The sequence below is a fragment of the Apteryx mantelli genome, chromosome 1, assembly GCF_036417845.1.
Source record: "Apteryx mantelli isolate bAptMan1 chromosome 1, bAptMan1.hap1, whole genome shotgun sequence".
NCBI classification, from domain to species: domain Eukaryota; kingdom Metazoa; phylum Chordata; class Aves; order Apterygiformes; family Apterygidae; genus Apteryx; species Apteryx mantelli.
The window spans coordinates 58,379,035-58,401,181 of NC_089978.1; the positions used below are offsets into that span (position 1 = coordinate 58,379,035).

The 22,147-nt window shown below is 41.8% G+C and overlaps 1 protein-coding gene across 6 annotated transcripts in view; it reads left to right on the top strand.

Annotated features, from left to right (window-relative positions):
- GPR180 (G protein-coupled receptor 180) overlaps nucleotides 1-14,069 on the top strand; it is a 29,696-nt gene extending 15,627 nt beyond the window's left edge. Inside the window, exons 7-9 of one of the 6 annotated variants that reach the window (XM_067293344.1) lie at nucleotides 4,917-5,142; nucleotides 5,461-5,538; nucleotides 13,687-14,069. In XM_067293344.1, coding sequence (XP_067149445.1) covers nucleotides 4,917-5,142; nucleotides 5,461-5,538; nucleotides 13,687-13,784 — 402 coding nt within the window. In that variant the 3' untranslated portion in view covers nucleotides 13,785-14,069. Of the gene's footprint in view, nucleotides 1-4,916; nucleotides 5,143-5,460; nucleotides 5,539-6,753; nucleotides 10,522-13,686 lie in introns of those variants that run through there. The other 5 variants (XM_067293358.1, XM_067293336.1, XM_067293353.1 and 2 more) reach the window with 5 other exon arrangements.
- Nucleotides 14,070-22,147: the final 8,078 nt, after the last annotated feature.

The window sequence follows — 22,147 nt, forward strand, 5'->3', positions numbered from 1 at the left end:
CTGAGCTCAGGGGAGCAGAACCCAGACCACATCACCTCTATCAAAGGTGCTGAGCTTAAGGCTTCATTCTCTGGATTACTCCATTGTTCATTGGTCTGTCTAGATTGACATGGGTTTTGGACCTGCTGTAACAGGGCAATCAATGAGCACTTTTATTTATGAAAACCTAGAATAACCTTCTATCTGTCCTACCCTTTTGCAGGGATTCTGAAGGGTAAGCTAGCTTCCGTACCAGAGGCTGGACAGACTTATATGGATAATCAGAAATGCTGTAAGGAGTTGCTATAGAGGGTAATAGAACCCACATGCATTCCCCTAAAGCAGAAAATTGAGATTAAGCTATGTTAGTTTTACTGATGTTCTACACTACCTGCTCTCTTCTTGGGTCCGTTAGTAATAATAAAACCTATTTTGGAGATGGCTGAAGCAATTTGGAAGTCTCTGGGATCATGTCATTTCATAGTCAGGAAAACTGATAGCAAATTCCAAGTGTCCAAGGACATAGAGTAGCTATATAGAAGTCCATACAGCTTGGAGCTCTCCTGTTGCTCATTACAGCTGAATCAAAAAAGAGGTCTGCCCATTTAGACAAGAGGGAAGTCAAGCAACTGGACAGCCTAGGAAAGCTTGTTATTCTTCAAGTTAACTGCAGTTTTAACTGGCAAACTCTTCCAACCCTGTTTGCCTGCTACTAGTTTAAATTACTCTGCAAACTCTCAGCTTTTTTTTTTTCCCTCTTCGTACTGATGCTGTGAATTCTATTCTTTCATTCTTTCAGAAACACAAGCAATTTCCTGGGATGTGTTTACAGGTTGCCATCAGTGTAGGGTGGATGTAGCCTACAAGTCAGCAAATCTTTTGTGGTCACCATGGCTACAAGAGCTTACATCTCAAAGGAGGGACAGGTCTTCCATTCAGCATCTCCCTTTGCCTTAACTTGTTCTTTTCTTCAACCTCAGAGCAAAGGATTCTCAGGCCACTGTCTGTTCATTAAAGATTCTGCTCAGTGCTGCTGAGACACAAGACTTGTTCAAAACTTTTTATTGATGGCCTAGGCCTCTCTCATCACGTAGACCTGAGTCATGTCACCTTTCTGGGCTGATTGGAGAGGTTGCAGTGATTCCAGAAGAAAAGCCGATAGCTTTGATGCTGATGAAAATGCACGTTGTCTCTTATTGCATTAGAACTTGTGCATCAAAGAGGCTCTTAGATGCACCCCAAAGATATGCTCAGAATGAGTGTATGCTTTTCCTTTTCTCTACCTCTGACCCCAGATCTAAAACATTTTTTACTGTCTTGGTGCTGCATAACATCAGATACCAAAGTACTAAAGGCAGTTAGAAGCAGCTAGTTAATCCACTTCACCTTTCTGCCATTTCCTTTCCCCCTTCCCCTTGTCTCTTTCAGTGATCTGTCCCATGAGAACCTGCTTTGACTGGAGATTGGTATGTTATCTTGGAGTGCCATAAAGTCAGTGTTGGCATGGCAAGGGGAAGGAAGGACTATACCATGATTGTTTCCTCAGGATAGGAGAGAAGTGTCTGGTACTTCACTGTGTGGTTGTGGAGGATAAACTTGTATATCTGGAACATCAAGATGATGTCCATAGCAAACATTCATGTAGCAGTTTAAGAGGGAGACCAGTACTGGTCAGTGGTTGATGTCCACTGAAAACCAAGATAGATAAGATGTGCACAGGTGATGTCAGACATTTTGAACAGTGCATTATGTAAACAAGGAGATGGCCGTTCTCCTTTACTTTTTCAAGAAGAAATTGTGACTTTTATGTTGGGTATAACTAGTGCGAGTCACCTTTTCAGTTGTGCACCTACCCAGCTCATCCAATTTTTTTGTAGACAATCTGAGCAGAGTTGTTCTTCTGGATAATTAGGATATTCACCCTGATTTCTTCTCCAAGCTCTTTCCAGAGCTGCAACGTAGATCTGCTCAATGCCAACAAAAAATGTCTGATTTCTGCTTGAACGAGTTGGTGTTTGGGTGGTTTTTTCAGCTTGTTCCTGATATCACAGCCAAGTGAGCTGATGTATGCCTTTCTCTGGTCAAGGTAAGGGGTGTCAGGGCTTATTGACCTTAATATCTGTGGCACAGACAAAGAAATTTGGGCTTCAGGATCATCTTTGTCTATGAAAACACTTCCTTCATTGAGACCAGATCTCATATTCCGTTGCAATCTAGAAAAGCTCCCTATTACAAATGCTATATATTTCTCTTTTTCAGAATACTGCTTTTCTCCAGTGAGCGTGGTTCCAGCTTTTATAGTAAGAGGAATGGCACATGTTCACCTGGGCCAGGTTTCCAGCTTAGTGCACAAATGGGTCCATCTCTGCCATCTGCTTATTTTGGAATAGCATAGTGAAATTGAAGGAAGCTGGACTTCTTTGATCTTACATTGCTGTCACTACACACACTCTTTGATCAACTGATTTCTGTGTTGTTTACATGGTTTATATTCTTTAAAGGGCCAGTCCAGAGCATACCCTGCTGTTAGAGACTATTTTCCCACTAGGACCTGGACTTTATTCCAGTGGTTCCTTTACTCCAGCTCTTTGTCATCTTCTCGTGAAAATGTTTTCCTTCGTTGCTGTCACTTTTGGTAGTAGGTTAAGGAAAATGCAAGCCCTCATGAGCTCTGCCCGTTAAGTTTGAGGTGTGCCTGGGATCCACCTAAAATTTCTTCATGAAGTAGTATTAGAATTCCATCTCCATCAGTTTCCCATATTTTTTCCCCAATTACCTGCTTGTGTCAAAAAGATTCTATGCAGGGTGGGGTTTTTTTTTGGGGGGGGGGAGGGTGTTGTTTGTTTGTTTGTTTGTTGAAATTTTCTCAGACAGCATACATCCAGTCCAGGGTAGTTAAAGAGTTTGGCTATCCCCACACATAAATGCCAAAAAGGATGATGCTCTGTCAAACTACAGTGATTCTGTAACTGATGGAACCCTCATTTCTTTCCTGGGCAAGTTCTGCCTGAACCAAAATAACTTCTGCAATGGAAATTCATCAGTTTCACACCAAAACTAATGCTTTTATCCATGCGTTCACCAAATGCTGTGCTGTCTCTTAGGGTTTCAGGAGCCATTTAGTTTTATTTCAGTCTTACTCCTTGATAGGATTCTCTGTCAAGTAACTTGATCATTTGGAGGTGTTTGTTTGAAGTTGCCCACAAATAGAATTTTATGGTGGGATCATTTAAAGAACGTCAGTCAGATCATTTACTAACAATCAGCAGTGTTCAAGGTGTGTGTGCTTAACATTTGTCCCCCTCCCATCTTTCCTTTTTCCATCCCAGTAGCTGGGAAGCAACTGAAATAGCAGCAGTCACGCTTGCTGTGTCATGGCCTGCATAGGGGAAGTGAAGAGTGAGAGAGTGCTCTTTAAGGATATTTTAAGAGAAAACTAACCAGTCTGAACTGATGAGACTCTAGGAGACCCATCATTGGAATGCACAGGTGGATTACACATTTAAAAGAAAAAGTTAATATCAGTAACCTTTCTGTCTTTATGTAGTTAATGTAGTTGGAGAGCCTTTGAATGTGTTCAGAAAGGAATCTGACTAACTTAGATCTCTAAACTGAGGCAAGCAACATCTCCTTCCTAAGGCCTTCAGAGCTACCTCAGTTATAAATCACACTTGACTACCTTCCTTCAGAAAGCCTGCTTCATTAGACACCTGAAACCTAAATGCAAGTTAAATATGTACAGTAGATGAACTAGATTGCACTGTATTTTCAAGTCTTAAAATGCTACTCAGCTGCTACATGATGCTGGAAGAGTCTAAACTTTTCTGGGCATTCTAGTTTGTAACTTTAACATTCCCTAAGTCCCAAAAAGATATTCTTCAGCAAGACCCAATTTTCATGCACTGTACAAGTAGGCACCTGAAAATTCAGAAACTAGGCATTCCTTTGTCTGTTTTTTCTTAGAGACTCTATTGATATCCTTTCTCACAGTACTCCCACAAAATTGGATTCTGTAGCAAATGGATACAGTGCTGGTTTTTATGAGAGCTAAGGAGGATTACTGCCTTTCATGCAGTAATCTGTTGGCTAGAGCATTTCTCCAGATGTTGGAATAGCATTTGGAACCTGTGATGTTCCCTTTCCCAGTCCCTAGGAGGTTTCTGAGCCAGCTGCTTGCAGAGTCAGGCTCGCTCACACTTTCTGACCTAGCTGATTTTGAATTCTTTTCTTCACAATGGCACAGCTTCAGTAGAAGGGGTGGAGAGTGGCCCACCCAGGAACAGCCTATAGCCTGGCAGTTAGGGCACTCTCCAAGGAGGTGGGAGATGCGAGTTGGATATCCTTTAGGCAAAGGAGGGAATTGTGGGAGATCCAAGTTCAACCTGGGTGAATGCTTGAGCCTTTAGGCTATTGTATAAAAGGGGCAGCAGCACCACCCTCTTACTTCCCCATATTTAAAAAAGAAAAGTGAATCCTGTTAGGGTTTTGAAAGAAAAGGCGTAGTCTCCTGCCTTTGAAACAAGCTTTACAGGTTGTGGATCCCAAGCGGAGAGAGACACCTCCCCATAGCTCTGTAGGATCGTTTTAGTGGGCTTCCTGTTGAGTAGGCTGACTGTTTAACTAGATGATTATTTTGGATCTTGTGCTACAATGCTACATTCCTTCTATCCAAATTAGACAAAACTTTAAATTGTCAAACTTTGTAAAAGTTAAGGAATGCAGGAGACAAACTCTGTTCCTGCCAGTTGCACTTGGAGTAATAGGTAGTGCCAAAAAGCAGTTCAGGCTAGTTTTTTGTGTAGTGTGATGGTCTCCAACAAGCAGAGCAGAGCCTGGCCAATTGTGCTGATAATTTAATCTGTGATGCAAAGATTAATTGAGGTTTAGTGTAATCTTATTTACTCTAAATGTGCTTTGCTATTGTTGTTCTTTTCCAGAGCTTTTTATTAATTTGGGAGCAGTTTGAAGATACTAATCACCACAGCTACCATTCACACCATGGCTTAGCAAGTGGACTGCTTATTGGCCTCAGAGTTTGCCTAGCTTTGTCACTGGCTGCTGGTCTTTACCAGATCATCACAGTAGAGAGAAGCACACTGAAAAGGGAGTTCTATATCACCTTCGCCAAAGTATGGGTTACATCAGAGACTGATCCCTTTTGCTGTAAATATAATTGTGGCATGCAGTTGACTGAAACACTAAACTATTTTACTCCATAAGAAAGTTAATGTTTAAATGTCTTATTTGATTAAATTGCACCCTATTATCTTACTCTGAGTAGTCATTTTAATATGACAAGGAGTACAGAGCTTTTTTTAAAAGAAATCCCACCTTTCATTGTGTGGTTTTCATTCTGTTGATTGAAAAGTAAACAGTGGATTCATAAAATAGACAGAAATTTAAATACAGTTCTTCTAACTGTCATCTCTTTCTTCTAAGCTGGCATATAATCATTTTCTAACTTACACTTTTCTCTTTCAGGCCTGCATTCTCTGGTTTTTGTGCCACCCATGTCTTGCAACCATTTCTGTAATATTCAGAGAATATCAAAGAGAAAAGGTATGTACAGGCAAGATAAAAGAGATGAAATTTGAATAGTAGTTGCTCTTCATGTTCAATGTTTGTTAGCAAACTCATGCTCTTAGGCTGTTAATCTTATGACCCCAAATCAACTTGAAAAGTCTTAGTCACACAACTCTCATTGATGCTAATGTGAATCAGATTTTACAAAGGCATACAGAGTTTGAATCATATAAGTGTAATCCTTTCTAGGTTAAAGGAGGGGGGATTGTTAAGTTAAAGGAAAATGTGAAGGGGGTGGTGGTGTTTTATTGTTTGCTTGTTTGGTTTTTAATTAAAAACACCTTGGGGATTCTTTTGACAAAGCTAGTAGAAAGATAAATCAGTGGATTCTTTTTTGCTTGCTTTTTAGTCTTCATCATTTAAAAGCTTTATGCAGCTAAATAGGTCAGGGAACCTGTAGCTGAACTGTATTCTTTAGATGAAGAGATCTGTCCAAGTATGCAATTCGGTTTGTAAACTCTAAACAGTGAAAAACAAAGGTGGACTTACTGGGTTTCTCAGTTGCTTAACATACTGGGAACTAGGGAACTAGTATGTGGAGCCTTCTATGTTCAGATAAAGTGCGCTACTATTCTCAGGTGGTTGACTACCTCATTCCAGGGTAGAGCTTGCATCTTTTTTCATAGTTAATACCATCTGTGCATTTGTGTGCAAATATTTTCTGAAATTGAGCATTTATTTATATGGAGGATATACACAGAGAAAAAGCATTGCACTAAAATACATAAAAATCAAATACTATATTTGATTTTAAGAGGAGGAACCTAAAAAAGAATCCTCTGAGCCTATACATCAAGTTATTTTTTGTTGTTGCTGGATGAAAACCTCATCATTTGGGGAGAGGAGGGGGTGTTCTCTCAATCTCTTGAGGTAGAATCAGTAAATGAAATTGTTTCTTTTTTGCAATAATTTGAGCTCAGTGTAGGAAGATCATATTTGCCCTGTATTTGCATTTGGGGTAGGTTTAACTATTGTTTGCAGCTGCAGTTCCTAAATTACAAAAATTCAGCTGTGTTTCCTTCTTTAAATGCACTTCAACATAATTAAGAAATGTGTGATCAATAAATACCATATTTGTTTAAGAAAAACATGTATTTTAAAAGGCTGTACATAAACTTGGACTTTCACTTACTCACAAACAGCAGTAACCTTTATGGGTTTGATAAATGTTGCCTTACCCATCTTTTCCAGATGAAGAAACTTCCGCTGAAAAGAGAGCTAGCTAAGTGAGGCTGATAAATAACTATCATCATAACTCCATGACTGTGCTAGTGCAAAGTGGGTTCAGGCATTTTTTCTGTTTGTTGTAAGAACAGAATGTCTAAATATCACCTCTGCTTGTGGAACTGCATGGGTGGCGAATTGCAAGTCTGAAATTCCCCAGAACAGAGACAGCCAGAAGGGTTATGTGACTTGCCTGGGGCTATCTACTGATTTAAAAAACCCCAGGTGTGAGAGTCTGAATCCTGGACTTGTGACTCATGTTCAAATCTTTTGTAACTATAGCAGTATTAAAAGGTTTAAAGCTTCAAGCACTTGCACAGTATGCTGATTAAAAAAAAAAAAATCTGTTTGGGGATTTTTCACTTATTTTCTCCCTTTCTCCCTTTTTTGTGTTTAGATTATTACTATAGGTGTTATCCTCTGTCAGTGCATCTCCATGGTTATCCTCTACAGACTTTTTCTGTCTCATAGTCTATATTGGGAAGTATCTTCACTGTCATCAGTGACATTGCCACTAACAGTATCCTCTGGACATAAAAATCGACATCACTTCTGAGGTGTTTAGGAAGAATATGTTATGTAATAAATGTGCAATAATGACCTAAATATACAGATATTTTTGTCACAGGTGCGATACATTGGTTTCAGTGGAAAACTGAATGATAATATGAGAGCTCTTCACTGACCTTCACTCTGACAAGGTCCCTAGATTAATCAGTTAAAGTGTTGTGGAGTGGAAGAATCCGAAATCTAAATACTTTTATGAAGATTGTTTATGTGTAGCATGTGGTGCTGTGCTACATGACAGACTGACTCTTTTCTCTCCCATTAACAGCCATGCAAAAATCCTTACTTTATATCAATACTAGGTTTGAAGGTCTTACAAAATGCAGTTCTTAAAATGACTACAAGCTCAAACAAGTCAGAAAGAGGCCAGTTGTGAAATTGGTGTGATGCATAATGATGAATACAGATTCTTTTTATTTTCATACTTTAGAGAAAATGCATTTTATGTATAAGTATAAAAGGGGAAACAAAAGAGGGAGAGTCCTCTGGGAAACCTGTATGAAATGTTTACAATGAACTGCAGGAAACTTTCCTGTATTATTGGTGTAAAACAAAAGGTTTTTTTGCCACTAATGTTCATATTGGTTAAAGTTTTAAGGAGAATAGCAATAGGGCTTATATTTGCCTTTTTTGAAATGAAGGTGACTGAAAGTACTAGTAATGAACGTCTAAACAATATCTGCAGCTTAGAAGACATAGAAACATAAAGGTAATTAAAACAGCAGGCTCACATTTTCCAAAAAAAAAAAAAAGTGGGGGGGGAGCAAAGAAAATGGAATGGGTGATGTGGTACTAGAATTTTAATCCTGATATAATTCATTTCTCTTACATTGAGGATTCAATCATAATTAAGCCATATACACAGATTAATTTAACAGAAGCATTTCAAATAAATGTTGGTTTCAGTCATCAACTACCCATGAATTCCTGCCCAAGGATACTTAATCAGGATTAAATTTTCTATGAATAATTGAAAAACAAAATACTCACTGGATTTGTTATAATCCATGTTGGCACTGGGTTCTAAGTAGTTGCCATCTTCCATCCATTGTAATAAAGCCATAGTACTTTTTGATGCCCTAGCATTCAGAAAGCCAGTGTAAATATATACTTTATTGAAGTGCCTATTTATTGAGTATGATTAAATCATGCTGACATTTTTTTCCTTTATAATAAGAACATTCTTATTACCTCTGTGATTGAAATCTTTTTGTCTGGATTTAGTAATTTGTTAAATTTTAGACCTGTTATCATACATGTGTTTCTTCACAAACATTGTTTTTATTTGCTAGTAAATGAATGTTCATTTCTCCATAATAGTCTGTATTTAATTGTGTTTCTTTGAAAATGTGAAGACACAAATAGCCCTAGCATTTCTATTCATGTTTGTCTGAGTTGTGAACGTAGTTTAAACATAAGTCTCTCCCATTTTCGTTTAGAGGCAAAACTAGACATTTGCCTTTGACTAAGGCCAAATGGCAACATGACAAAGTTGCTCATTAAATCATCTCCTTTCTTATTGTTTGTAATTCAGATCAAGAATGGCAGGTTGAGGCTAGAAAAGATGAGATACTATGATTTCACACAATCTTCAGAATGATTAAAAGATTAATTATTACATTCCTCTGATAACCACACAAAAATATTATTGGTTAAAACTTCAGTCTTTATTTCCCTGCTTATCTCTCTACTTTTCATCTTCTCAAGAAAAGAGCATCCTGTTTTTGATAAGCCTCCAATAATGCAGTAGGAGAGTTCTGTCTGTCCTCATGTATAAGACATGAAATTCACACATCAAATGTAGAATAATTTTCTGATAGAGACAACAACTGTTTTATAGTTTATGATCTGTTATGATAAAAGTTTTAATTCTATGCAGAAAAACTGCATTTGACCTTTCAGAATAGGCACTCAATTTATTTATTACTCCAGAAATATTTTCTTATTTCCTGTAGTTCCTCTGACTCTAGTCTGTCAGTATTAAGGTAAATGGTATCTTAATTTCCTATTGTAAATGTATCCTACAACAACTCATAACATGAATTCAGAATTCATAGTTTATCTGAGTATAAATATAAAGCGTAAGATGTTGTCTCTTAATCTTTTCCAGATTGCTGCATAAGTCAAGAGGTAACATTATCCTCCTAGTTTGGCATCAAATCCAATGCTTTGAAAATTTATTTTTCCTATTAGTGTAACCCTTAGCGATTAAGTATCGTTTTTCTCATGGTAAGCTGTACCAAGGACGTGCATCTCTGCTCAGGTCTCTTAGCATTCTTTCATAACCAACATTCACCAATTTTATGTTATTAAATCATTAATACATGCTGTAGCTAATAGGTCCATCTGACTATAATAATATTCAGGATGTCAGTTAATGCAGCACATGATATTGTTCGGGGGGAGGTGAGGGGAGAATCTTCAAATCTGACTTATTTACAATACTTCATACTTACCTGTGCTCTAGCTTGAAGCTTACTGTCTCTGGATCATGTCTGAAGAATTGTTTGAATACGTGAAAGCCTCTCTCTTCTAACTTGCATTTTCCGTGAGACCAACTGATACTACCTTGTTTTTTTTCATGCATATTCGCCCAGTAACCTGTTTTTTCAATTTGGTTTCATAGCCTCATCTTGGAAGGACAGCTTCCAGCCTTCTTTCAGTTGTCTTTGATCAGTGCATTCTGGCTGGAAAACTTTTTCTCTCTCTTGTTCTAAGATTTGCTTTGTGAAAAAAAGGGAGGATGTCAGAGTTGAATCTACTTCTTCTGTCACAAACTGCAGCTCTTGTAAAAATCAGAGCAACTCATGATGAGCCCTAACACAGTTACACACCAGGTGACAGCAGTGGACGCAAACACTCCTTTAGTATGCCCATGGTCCCAGTGTCTAAATAGGACAGAAAAGCCAACACGAATGGTTTTGTGCCAGCTGAAAGCTGCCATGTACCCAAGGAATTCTCAGTGGGAGAGCTATAGGCACAGTCCAGACTCCCTGCCATCTAGCCGCTGCAAAGAGTGAAATATGTTCCCTGTAAATGCAACGGGACCAGCTGCTAACCATGCTGAACAGAACTAATTAGTTGAGGTTGAATGGCAACATTTTATGTTAGTTGTTGTGCATTGCCTGGTTATGTTTTAAATAAAGTTGCAGTTACAGAGTATACTAATTCTATTGTCTGTGAGTTTCAGTGTTTGGAGAAGATAACTATATATTGACAGGATGGCAAACTGAAGTCATTTGTGCTCTGAAGGAATCTGCTTCTGTGTGTGTGAGAGGACATTTCCTTGCCAGTCATCATCTTTTCTGCTGGCACAGGTGCCAGTAGCATCAATTGTGATTTATTGGTGAGGGTGGGGGAGAATCCCTGTTCAGGAGGAATGAGAGTGAGATCACCAATTCAGTCTACAAGACCCCCCACAGGCTGTAAGGAGTAGTAATTTTCCATTGCTACCAACCTGGACTTGACTGGACCCAGTGATGTAGAGGCTGGAACAGTTGTAGAACTCATCACAAGTCTCCTAAGCTATTCGCTCCCATCCGTATGTGTATTGTACTTTTATTTAACAGTGTTCCAGGTAGGAAAATGAGTTTTTACAATTAGATATATGTAAATGGAAGTGGAAAGGCTTGCCTGGAAAAATATCAAGTTTCTAATACATATTACTATACTAAGACCTCCCACACAAGACAAACATTTATAGTCAGATTTAATGAATATTCCTTTCTGTGTTCTGTGCCAATGGAAAGCCATGGAAGTATCAAAATCTTTTTGTTTGCATGTCAATCCTGTACAGAACTTGAAGAATATTTTATTTGATTTGGTTCTAGTTTATTCTGCACAATGTTATGCAGCTAGTTGATGGTTTTTAGAGATTATAATAAATATTGATTGGGCTGGCTAAAATTGACAATATGGCATACCTTTTAACTCTTACTTTGTGACTGCAGTGTGCAAAGAACAGGTGATCCTTGCAAATGTAAAATATTAAAAGAGAAAGTATCAAAATGTTTGGGTTTTTTTTAAGAATCGTTCTTTTCTAACCACACTAGTGTAACTAGACAGTGATTTTTCTAGTGAACACCATGTCCTGATTCTAATTTTTCTTAAACCATTTTTTCCTAAATCATCTTCTTGTCTTACAGAATTCCATCTCTCCCACCACTCTCTCTATCTGCTCCCCTCCTTTCTCACACATATGATCTTGAGTGTTATGGGTGTCATTTCTCTCTGTATCTCTCCATCTGTTCCCACGATCAACACTCACAGTCCAGCCCCTACTTTGCATCTAGTATGCGTTTTCTCTTTATCCTTGGTCTGTTTTGATTTCACGCTTTTCCTGTCTCTCCTTTGCCCTCTCTACCATGCCTTTAGTCTCTCTAACCATCAGAGACCTGAGGGTGTGGTTTGACATTGTAGCTAATTTGGTCTAACAGCTGCCAAAGAAAGAGTGTCCTCATGTCCCTCGGCTGCATGCTGCTATTGCTTCCCATGTACTGACATTGGCTGTCACCTAGCAGTTACAGTGAGATGGAGTCTCAAGGAATTAAACTGGTAGAAAGCTCAGCCTTAAAAAACAGAAGAGGAAAAATCACTTTAGTTCTCAGTTGTTTTAGCTCCCTGAACCAGGTCATCAGGATTTGACGAATACTAGTGGCACTGCTGGGGATGGGGCAGAAAAGGCATGGTGAAGTGGGGCAAAATCCCCTTTAGAAAGGCAGCTGTAAGGTCAGTCTTCTACAAACAATAGTCTTATAACTCCTATATCTCTGTCTTCTGTATGTCCTCTACTAGATTTTGCATGCTAAGAATCGGACTTGTCCTTTCCTTAAAAGGAAATTTTCATGAGTACCATCAGATTTTTTTTTTATTATTCAACAAAGAGAAACTTGTGGTGCAGCTTTAAAGTATTTTAACATGAACATGGTCAGTTATGCCTTTGCAACCTTTCAAAAGGAGCCAGGAGGTGTCGTGAGCAGATTCCATCTTGAAAGAATAATCTTGAGGGAACAAAAGACAAGCAACATGAAAGCAGCCATGACTTGAGTAGTTGCCGGTCTCTTCAACATTGTGGTAGAAGGCAACCAAAAAGATCACACAGCTTTTCACAAGGTCTTCCTGTTTGTAGAGAGAGACTTAATCTGAACAACTGCAACCCAGAGAGCAGTGGTTTCCAGCAGTGGGTACCACTGAAGGCTACTTTTATCTACCATTTTGTTTATGTGCTGGGATTTATGTCTTCATGAGGATGTGACAGAGTAATAAGGATCTTTCTCACCTTGTGATCAAATACTGAAGAGGTTGTCTGAGCTGGCTAGTAAGTTTAGGCTTTTTAATGCTGCTGCAAAACAAGTTGACTGAGGAAGGCTGCAAATAAGCAATCTCCGGAATCTGTCCTTTTCCTGAGGTAGTAGTTAGATCTAAAAGAATGTATGCATACATTTTAAGAGGACGTGCTTTTTGCCTAGTTTCTGACCATGTGAGCCTTTTTTAAAACAGTGGAATTATTTTCAAATCAAATTTTATAAAATGAACATTAGAGTTGTTAAGAAGAGATCAAAATTTACGTAAGGCTTCTATTTAACCTATTATCTATGAAAATTTACTTCAGGCTGAAACTTGTTTTCCAAAGTTTACAGCATACAAAACAAATGGTTTTTAAGATTTCCTTACTTATGAGTACCTTAAATTGTGTTTTTTAAAAGGGGAAAGAAAAAAAATCTTGGAACCTTACCAGTTTAATTTGCATTTTGGCTCTGATGTAACTCAAAATAGATTAGATTAAAAAAGGAAATTTGGCAAGTGATTACTCAATTACATGATTTTACTGCTTTGGTATTTTGAAAATAAAAATGAACAGATCTGTTTTACTTTGAAAAGTGCCTGGTGCACGTGTGCTGTAACCACTTTTCAGAAACCATATGGAAGGTTTTCTGCAATGCATATGGCAGTGCTACCCAGAGCTCAAATATGTATTCCTGTGACAGACTACACTAGGATCCAGTAGGGTCGGTGATTATAATGCATACATTCACATAATACTGCATTAAAGTAATGCAGAGGACTGGGTTTGGTTTATAAAACACAAGAAGTTCACAGTGACAAGGATGCATTGCTCCTTTTACATAGACAGGAGATAAAAATTGCTTGGAACTAGTTCTGGGCCAGAAAGTTAGAATGAATTTGGGGAGGATAAAATTTCTATAGCATCTATATTGTGCAGGAGATAAAGATGAGTAATGCCAAGAAATACCTTAAAATATTTCATAATCTAGAGCTGTGGGTATTTTTCTTGCTCTGTGCCTTTGTCCTTATTTCTTGATTCCCATGCAGTTAAGTCTCCAGTGCTTCCCTGGCAGACGCTCATTTCTGGCCTTTATGCCAAGGGAAGGAAGCCTCTACTGACTACTGGAAGACCAAGCAGGTGGTGATAGGGCTTCTAGAAAAAGTGAGGAGTGCCTGCTACCTAGTTAGAGCAAAATTCTCATTGCAGCGGGGCAAGCATTCTGCTCGTGCAGCAGGGAGCTCCTACTTCTAAATTAGTCCCTCAGACTATTTTAAGAGTTAACGTGGCATGTGGGGCTGTGAGTTGTCCTCTGCACAGTTTGGTTCCATCCCAATGCCTCTCACGGGGTAACTGTTTTCAGCTACTACATACCTGATTGTTGGCAGACCTATTTCTGAGAAAAATGTGAGATGTACCTCATTGCTCCAAAATAAAGCTCTTCTCAAGAATGTCTTTATTTCCATCATTTCTTCACTTTTCTCCTGCTTAAATGTCAAGTGATAGCCTTCATGAATCTCTGTTACCATGACTTTGTGTATGACGTCATTGGTGGATGAGGATCATGCTGCTTCTCCTCAAGAATTGAATATGTTTGATTTTTCCCTCTTTCCTACTTGTGTGGGAACAAGTGAGAAGCTCAAGCTCTGATCTCTAGCCCACCAATGAAGTAATCTGTGTCAGTCCTCTGTCAATGGTCCAAGTCATTCTGGGACTTATGAGTAGACAAAATACAAAACAACAGGAGAGGAGCTAAAACTATGATAAACCTGATATATTTATACAAGTGGGGAATTTCAGTGTGCTTACTAGATAAGGTGACCACCTGCCAAGGAAAAAAGGGAGTTTTCTACCACTGAGTTTATATTATATATAGACAATTAGTTCCAATTTTTTTTTATCTCTGAGTTCTGTTAGAAGACCAAAATGTGCAGCAGTATGTTTATATGGATCACACTGTTGTGGGCAACTTTGTCATGTCATGCGATGACATGTTTCTTTGCTGGGGATAGTGGAAAGCAGACAATCTCTCGTGTTCTGGAAATGAAAATAGGATGGGGGGGGGGGAATGGAAATTACTTCCTGGGCGCCATATCCCCATAGAATTGTTGCAATTTATTTATTATTTAAAGTCTAGATTTTGCAGCTAAATCTTTAATTAAAAGTTGTATAAAGTCATCTTTTCTTCCCTATTGAGTATGTGGCTATCCCAAGCACATCCCAGGCTTCTCCCTTACTGCTTATGCATCTCACCCCTTGATCATTTCTGTGGCATGTGCTACCCATTACAGAAAGGAAATTCTAGCAGTGTCTAAGTATTTTGGAAGCTTATTTAGGTTAATTTCTCTTTCCCCATTTCATTACATGTGGCTGTATCTGTACAGGGCTCGTGAGGAGGCAGATCTACCCATCTCCTCAGTACCTGGGGTGATAACTTCAGCTTTGCTTCACGCGCCCCTGAACAGAGATGGGTTGCATGTCCGTGCGCGCTGCTCCGGAGATGCGTCCTATCGCTGCGGGCCTCTGCGCCGTGCGCAGGAGGGCTGCGCGGGGTCTCCCGCTTTCCCGGGGTGCGGGACTTGCTTCCCGGGCGGTGAGAAAGTCGACGGGGAAGGCAAGTTGCGAAGGACGAGGAAACCTCCCGGGGGCACCTCGAGGGCTGCCTGGTTTGCCTCCCCTCTTCAAACGATGCCCGTTGGAGGCCGCGCTGGCTCCGAGACGCCGGCAAGCGGCCGAGGCGGGCTCGCCGGGCACCCGCGCTGCGCGGGGCGGCGCGGAGGGGCCGCGGGGGCCCGGCCGCAGCCGCGCTGCCGACCGGCGGAGGAGACGCCACTAGGGGGCTCGTTCAGCCGCTCTGCGCCGCCGGGGCCGTGAATTGCCGCTTGCAAGCGCGTGCGAGTTGCAGTGCTCAAGGCGGGCACGGGGCGAGGAGGCGCAGCGCGCTCCAGCCCGCGTCCCGGCGCTGCCAGCGGGCTCCGGTCTCCCCCCCGGGCCGTCCGCGGCCCTTTCTCGTTTTAATCGCAACGCTGTTAAAGTAGCCTCGGAGGTGGGGCCCTTCCCCGGGACCTGCTCCCCAAAACGGCTGCTCTCGGCGTGCGAGCGCGGGGCAGGCTGCGAGCAAGTGCAGCCCTCGGCGGCGTCCGCACGGCGCTCCGGTAGCTCCCAGGTTTTCGAGGGAGAAGCGGAAACCACCTGGGGCGGGGGGAGAGCGGGGAGCGCGTTTTGCCTCGCATCGGTTAATGCGGTGAAAAGGAGAGGTAAGAAGAGGCCAAAGTTGGGATGTGCTGCTACCGCGAGAGCGGTAATTAGAGGGGGGTTCGGTTTCCCAAATCAGAGGCGAGAGACGTTACTTTTACGGCTCCGTTCAGCTGAACCGCCCCCGGGACGTACAAGAAGGGTGGGACTGGCTCCCTCCACCTGTGCCACTGAGCCTTGGGTGGCCGCTCAGAGCAGGCTGTACCCACTCCGGGTGAACGTCCTTTCTTGTTGTGTTTTTCCCCACTCTGCAATTGCTTTAATACACCTGTCCCGCTGTTTTACATGCTTGGGAAAATCCAGAGCACAGTTTGCATCGAGCCCCAGCGAGCGAAATGAGAGGGATGGAGCTGGAGAACTTTAGGAAGAAAAGTGTGAAATAAAATGAGTCTTTAGAAAAAATCCTGAATGTCTGAACGTGTGTGTGTGTGTGTGTGTGTGTGTGTTTTCCTGCCAAAGCAGGATGTCAAATACTGTCCTTTTCCCCTCTTTTTTAAAGCACGCTAAAAGGAAAATTCTTCACAGAATCTTAAAGAACTTTTTGACACAACAGCTGCAAAATCTATTTTCTAAACAAAGATTTATACATATTTATATGAGCTTAATCCAGATTTTTTTTAATAAATCATTCTCAGAACTGCAGAGGTAAACTATATGTAAATACCTCAAGTAATAGGCTTGTAGTGCAAATCACATCATTTTATCTTCAATTTTGCATTCGTTTTTCTGGCTTAAAGGTGCATCAGAGATATGCATTTTAGCATATTCAGAACACGGGGCGTGAAATTAAATGTTTGACAGAGTGAGAAAAATATACAGACTTTGGAGATGCCTTAAAAATAGTAATTTATGCAGATCTAGAGGAGTGAAATCATTTGCAATGGAGTGACCCTCTCTCCAGGAATTTTTTGCTCAGTGTTCTTCTCTAATCTCCTGCTGTATCTTCATTTTTCATTGAACTAGCCAGTTTTCTGCGAAGCAGTCTTGTAGATAAGGGAAGTGCTAAAAGAAGAAGAAAGAAGAAGCTCAGTGGGTCCGTTTCCATTGCACTTTTACCCAAGGCAATGGGCAGAATTTAACGGATTCCTTCCAACATATGTTTTTGCCAGATAAGTAAACAGTGTGTGTCGGAAATGAAAAAGCATTTGCAATTTAATGACATTACAGCTCTCAGCTTAGGCTGGCGTGCTGCGAGGCGAAAAGCAGAAAGAGAGAGGAGAGTAGAAAGAGAAAAAGAACAAAGTTCATCTTCCCTTTTGTGCATTTTTATCAAGGAAAATATTACTTCTTTCCCTCTCTTGTTCTCTTTTCTTTTTCTCTTTGCTTTTTTGTCTCACTCATTTACATTTTTTCTTTTCTCTCCTTTTCTCTCCTCTGTTCACTTTTACCTTTTTCTTCCACTGCCACTGACTCATTTCCTTTTACCATCCCCCCCCATTGTGTCGCCTTATTCATCTATTTGGGCCATTCAGTTTTTACCTATAAGAAGCTGTTTATCCAACAATGTATCTTTTTTTTTTTCCCCGCGGTGTTGTACTCCTAGTGCTATAGCTCACAGTCAACAGGATTGTTGGAGGGATTATAACGTTTCATTTCAAAGCGCTACAAATCTGCTCTCCTTCCCCCGGTGCCGGCTCCGCCGCTCCGCCCGGTCCTCGCCGTTTCCTCCCGGCTCCGGGCCGGGCTCCCTTGCGGGGGGGCCGCGCTCCGGGCCCCGCGGCGGCGGCGGCGGCGGCAGCTCGGCTCCCTCCGCGCGGCCGCTCCGCGGGCAGCGGGTCCCCCCGCGGCGGGCCGGGGCCGGGGCCGGGGCCGCTGCGCCGGGGCGCCCGCGGCGGCCGGACGGGGCGGCCGCCCGCTCCCGCTCCCACTTCCGCGCCCGCGCCCGCAGAGGCGCGGCTCCGCCGTCGGATGCGGCGCTGCCCGGGAAAGGCGTCTTGAGCTAATGCCCCAGATTTCCCCGCTAATTAGATTTCGAGAACAGGACACCAAAGTCGCTTGCTCCCACCCTAAGGTTACCCTGGAGGTTGGGTGTAATTGAAAATACCTCCAGTGAGTGGCAAGTCCTATCATATAGGCACACATCTGAAAAGATGTTTAAAGAAAAATGTACTTGTCTAAAGACTTGTGCTTTTTTTTTTTTTTTTTTTTTTTTTTTTACCATGAAATTACATCTTCCACATCTTCTAGATCCTGTACTTGGTAAGTAAAAAGGAAAATCTGTTTGGACATAAGGAGGTAAAGTAGCTAGAGGTGGTAATTTAATCAACCGAGGATATATTTCAATGTTTTTTCTGGTCTTCTAGGCATTAGCACTTTAAATTCATTATGTCTGTTTGACAGATATATGCAGCCTTAAGGATCTAAAAATGAAATCCAAGAAGTATAGCCTGCTAGAGGACATATATTGAAGTTAAGAGATTAAAACGGTCTAACCATTGCAAACAGAATGGAACATCTCACATTTCTTATTCCTTATAAGCATGACTATTTTGCAGATGTTAAATATGGTCTGCTCTAATTATTAACGAGGGGAGGGGGGACATGCTCAAGAGCCGAGGCTTTCTAACTTTTATATTGATGAAGTGGATATTAGAAAGACAATATTAGCTCCTGTGCCGTCTCAGGCTGGGGAAGTTTTACATGGGGGATTTTCTCTATCAATAATTTAATAAGGAGGGTGCAGCAGCAGCAGCAGCAGCAGCGGTGGCCTCTCTTACATGCTTAAAGACTCAAGGATCGTGCACAAATTTCCTATAAGGCAAATAACAAAAGAGCCAAATGAGAAAAGCGGGTCTTTTTTCCATCTAACTGGGACACCGAGGACTCTGTGTCATTACAGTAATTTAGCAATGTTAATGATCTGTAATATTAATACATCATACTTGAAAACGGGGAAGAGTTGTCATAATTAAATGCATTAAGCCACAATTAAAAAGTCATCTAAGCAGTTGTAAAGATACCGCGACGATAAGGCTGTTCATTACACTGCAAACCTCTGCTCGTGGAAGTTCCTCCCTCCTAGGTCTGGTTGCAGCAACCCTTGCTCCAGCGCAGACGTGTCAAAACAGCAGCCACACATGAAGGCAGCGGCAGACGCACATGGCACGGCCTTATCGCCCTCCCCATCACCAGCTGCACTGCAATGCGTGCTAAATGGAGGGGAACTGAATTAGGGATCCCTTTTTTAAAATATCTGTCTTAATTCTGCAGAGGGAAAAAACGGACAATTCAGTAGAAGACACATGTGTCCGAATAGACTCTCACAAGCTGAGGACCATCTTTTCAAACAGCATTTCCAGCCACGTTGAAATGTACCTTGGGGTATTTTGCTCAAAAACAGAGCTGGCGTCATGTTTAAGCATAAGCCCAGGTTGCCTATCACCCGCTGGCTGATAAACTCTTAATTCCCCTCCCTGCCTGGTTGGCTTCTGAGCCACAGATGCGCTGGGCCGAGGTCAGAGCCAGCGCTGAGCCGGGTTGCGGGCCCCACAGCAGATGCCTGCAGCCTGGCTCGTCCCGCCCTCGTCCCCGACCTTCTGCAGAAGAGCCAACGCCAAAGCCAAAAAGCACCCCCAGCTCCTGGGGGTGACCGTCTGGGTCACTGGGAAGGGGTGGCCTGAGCCCCCAAGCCATGGGCCTGAGTCTCTGACCTGTGGGGCTGAACCCCTAAGCCAGGGAGCTGAGTCTCCAAGCAGTGGGGCCGAGGCCCTGAGCCATGGGACTGAATCCCCAAGCCATGGGGCTGAGTCCCTGTCTTGTGGGGCTGAGTCCTTTAGCCACGGGACTAAATTTCTGAGCAATAGGGCTGAGTCTCCAGCCTCGGGAATTGAATCCCTGAGCTGTGGGGCTGAGTTCCCAAGCAGTGGAGCTGTGTACCCCACCTGTGGGATTGAGTCCCTAACCTGTGGGCCGAGTCCCCAAGCAGTGAGACTGGGTCCCTGACCTGTGGGGCTGACACTGCCCATGCTCTGCCATGCACAGTCTGCTTCCCACCAAACCAACACCTCCCCAACAGCTTTTTTTGCAAAACCCTGCAGCTATCTGTGAATAAAAGAAGGGTTTGGGACATGGTCAGAAGCACTCCAGTGGTGTGGGCTGTAAAGCCCAGCCCTCACACTGCCCATGCCCAGCACCCTGCTGGGGAAGCAGCCCCACAGATTTCCTAGTGTAACTTCTCCCCAGCCTGGTTCTGTCAACATGATTTAGCTTTAAAATAATCTATTACAAAAATGTTGAAGCACTACCGGATCACCATGTCCTTTCTTAGGGACTGATATCCAGAGAGTTTCTTTTTCCGTCCCTGGCAGATTTTTCATCCCATGGGCATGCACAGTGAGTGGTTTTTAGGCTGGTTTCCTAATAGAGTAAGGGTTATGCTATCACACAGTATCTTTATATAGGACTCTGCAGTGGTCCCCTTCTGAAAACTGCTTATCTCTTTGGCTAAGTTCAGTTAAATCTGGCTGAGAGAAAATGCAGCCTTTTATCATGAAAATGGATGGCTGGGCACAGGAGAAAGACCCAGTCTGCTTCCTCTGATGACAGTGACTTCAGCACGAGATAGATCCTATGAACTGGGCACAGGAATTATGAGTGTCCCAACGCAAAGAAAAGTTTTAGGCAAATCTTGAACTTTATTCCCCCAGATAAGCCCTATTCCCAACCATAAGCCACAGCCCCATACAGGGGTACCTTGCTTACCTGTTTGGAGCCTGCTTAGCTGTTTGGAGAGCTACAGCATGTGGACATTGTCACCTATCAAGCAGAGGTTCCAGAGAAGAGCATTGTGCATTTGGGTCACACCTCAACTGCCTATGCCTTTCCCACTCAGGCTGATGACAATAATGATTGTGATTGCTAGCAACAATAACAACACAAATAAATGGGATAGAAACAGTGACAAATAAATGGATAGGAGCAAAACCAAAAACAAAACAAAAAAACAAAGTAAAAGAGTAAGAACAGCACAATTAGTTTAATCTTCCGATATGATATTTAGGTAATGCACATGGTTTTGTATTTTATTTTGTATTGCTGTTGTATTCAAATGTATCCTAAAAAATACTGTCTGGATGAAGAGTTTATAGCTGGATAATGGTATTTACACCAACAAAATAATGAAACCCATATACGCATGTACCTATCCACATATAAAAAGTCCTACATTCATACATAGTGCATGTGTGTTTCTTTGGAGGTTCCTGTTTTCCATGGAAATGTTGCTTCTCTGAGTAACAGCATGAGAATAAGAGCCTGCTACCATAAGTTTCAGCATTGAGACAGTCTTAGTTTGTATTTGTTAAAAATATACAGGTATAAAGCTGATAGATCCTGCAGAACCACCAGTGTGTAAGTTGTGATAAACCATGGGGAGCAAGTAAAATTAAAATTCAAAATGATGGAATATTTGCTTATATGGGTGTGGATTTCTTAAAGGGTTGGAGGGAGCTTTGTCTCCCCTTCCCCTCTAGCATCCAGCCGTGCTGTACGTATTCCCAAACTATGTGATTCAATCATAGCTGCGTGACTACATAGCCTTCCATTCAGATCAGAGCTGAAACTGTTCCACTTATGCATTTGTCCATCTAAAGAATCTCACACATCCTTATCCTTAGCTTTCTGTCTCATTGTTTTCAAGAATTTGCCTAAATCCCATGCTTGATCCCAGGGTTTATATTCAAACAGTTTGATGGCAAACAGCCTTGGACTTGAGAGTACACTTAGGTCCATGGTCAGAATACCTTGAACCTGTGCAAACTAAACCTAACTTAAATTGTGAAGGACCTGTTATCCTTGGTAATGGGGCTGGACCTTTCATGTCTGTGGACCACGAGATGGAATACCGCATCTCAAAACCTCCTTTATGGTCCACTTGTGCTGAACATGCTACAAGCACAGAAGAGGAAAATATGCCCCACAGAGCTAATGTGGATTCCTGGAGAAAACCTGTCCCAAGCATGAAATTTTAGAAGATATCTTTCATGGATCTTCCCTGGAATTAAAATCTGAAAGCACTGAGCTCTTGGGCCTGAGGCAAATCACTTAGCAGATCTGCTCTGAAGTGGAATATCTAAAATCTGAAGGCCCGTTGACTGAGTTATCCTATAGATGAATCTACATTGGAGTCTGGAGCACCAACAGTTACTTAACCTTACTCCAGCTGCAGGGCTGGAGGCCTGTAGCCTCTGAGCAAAAGTCAAGGTGAACCACCAAAGGGCCAAGCTATTAGATTTCAGGATTACTGGTTCCAGGCAA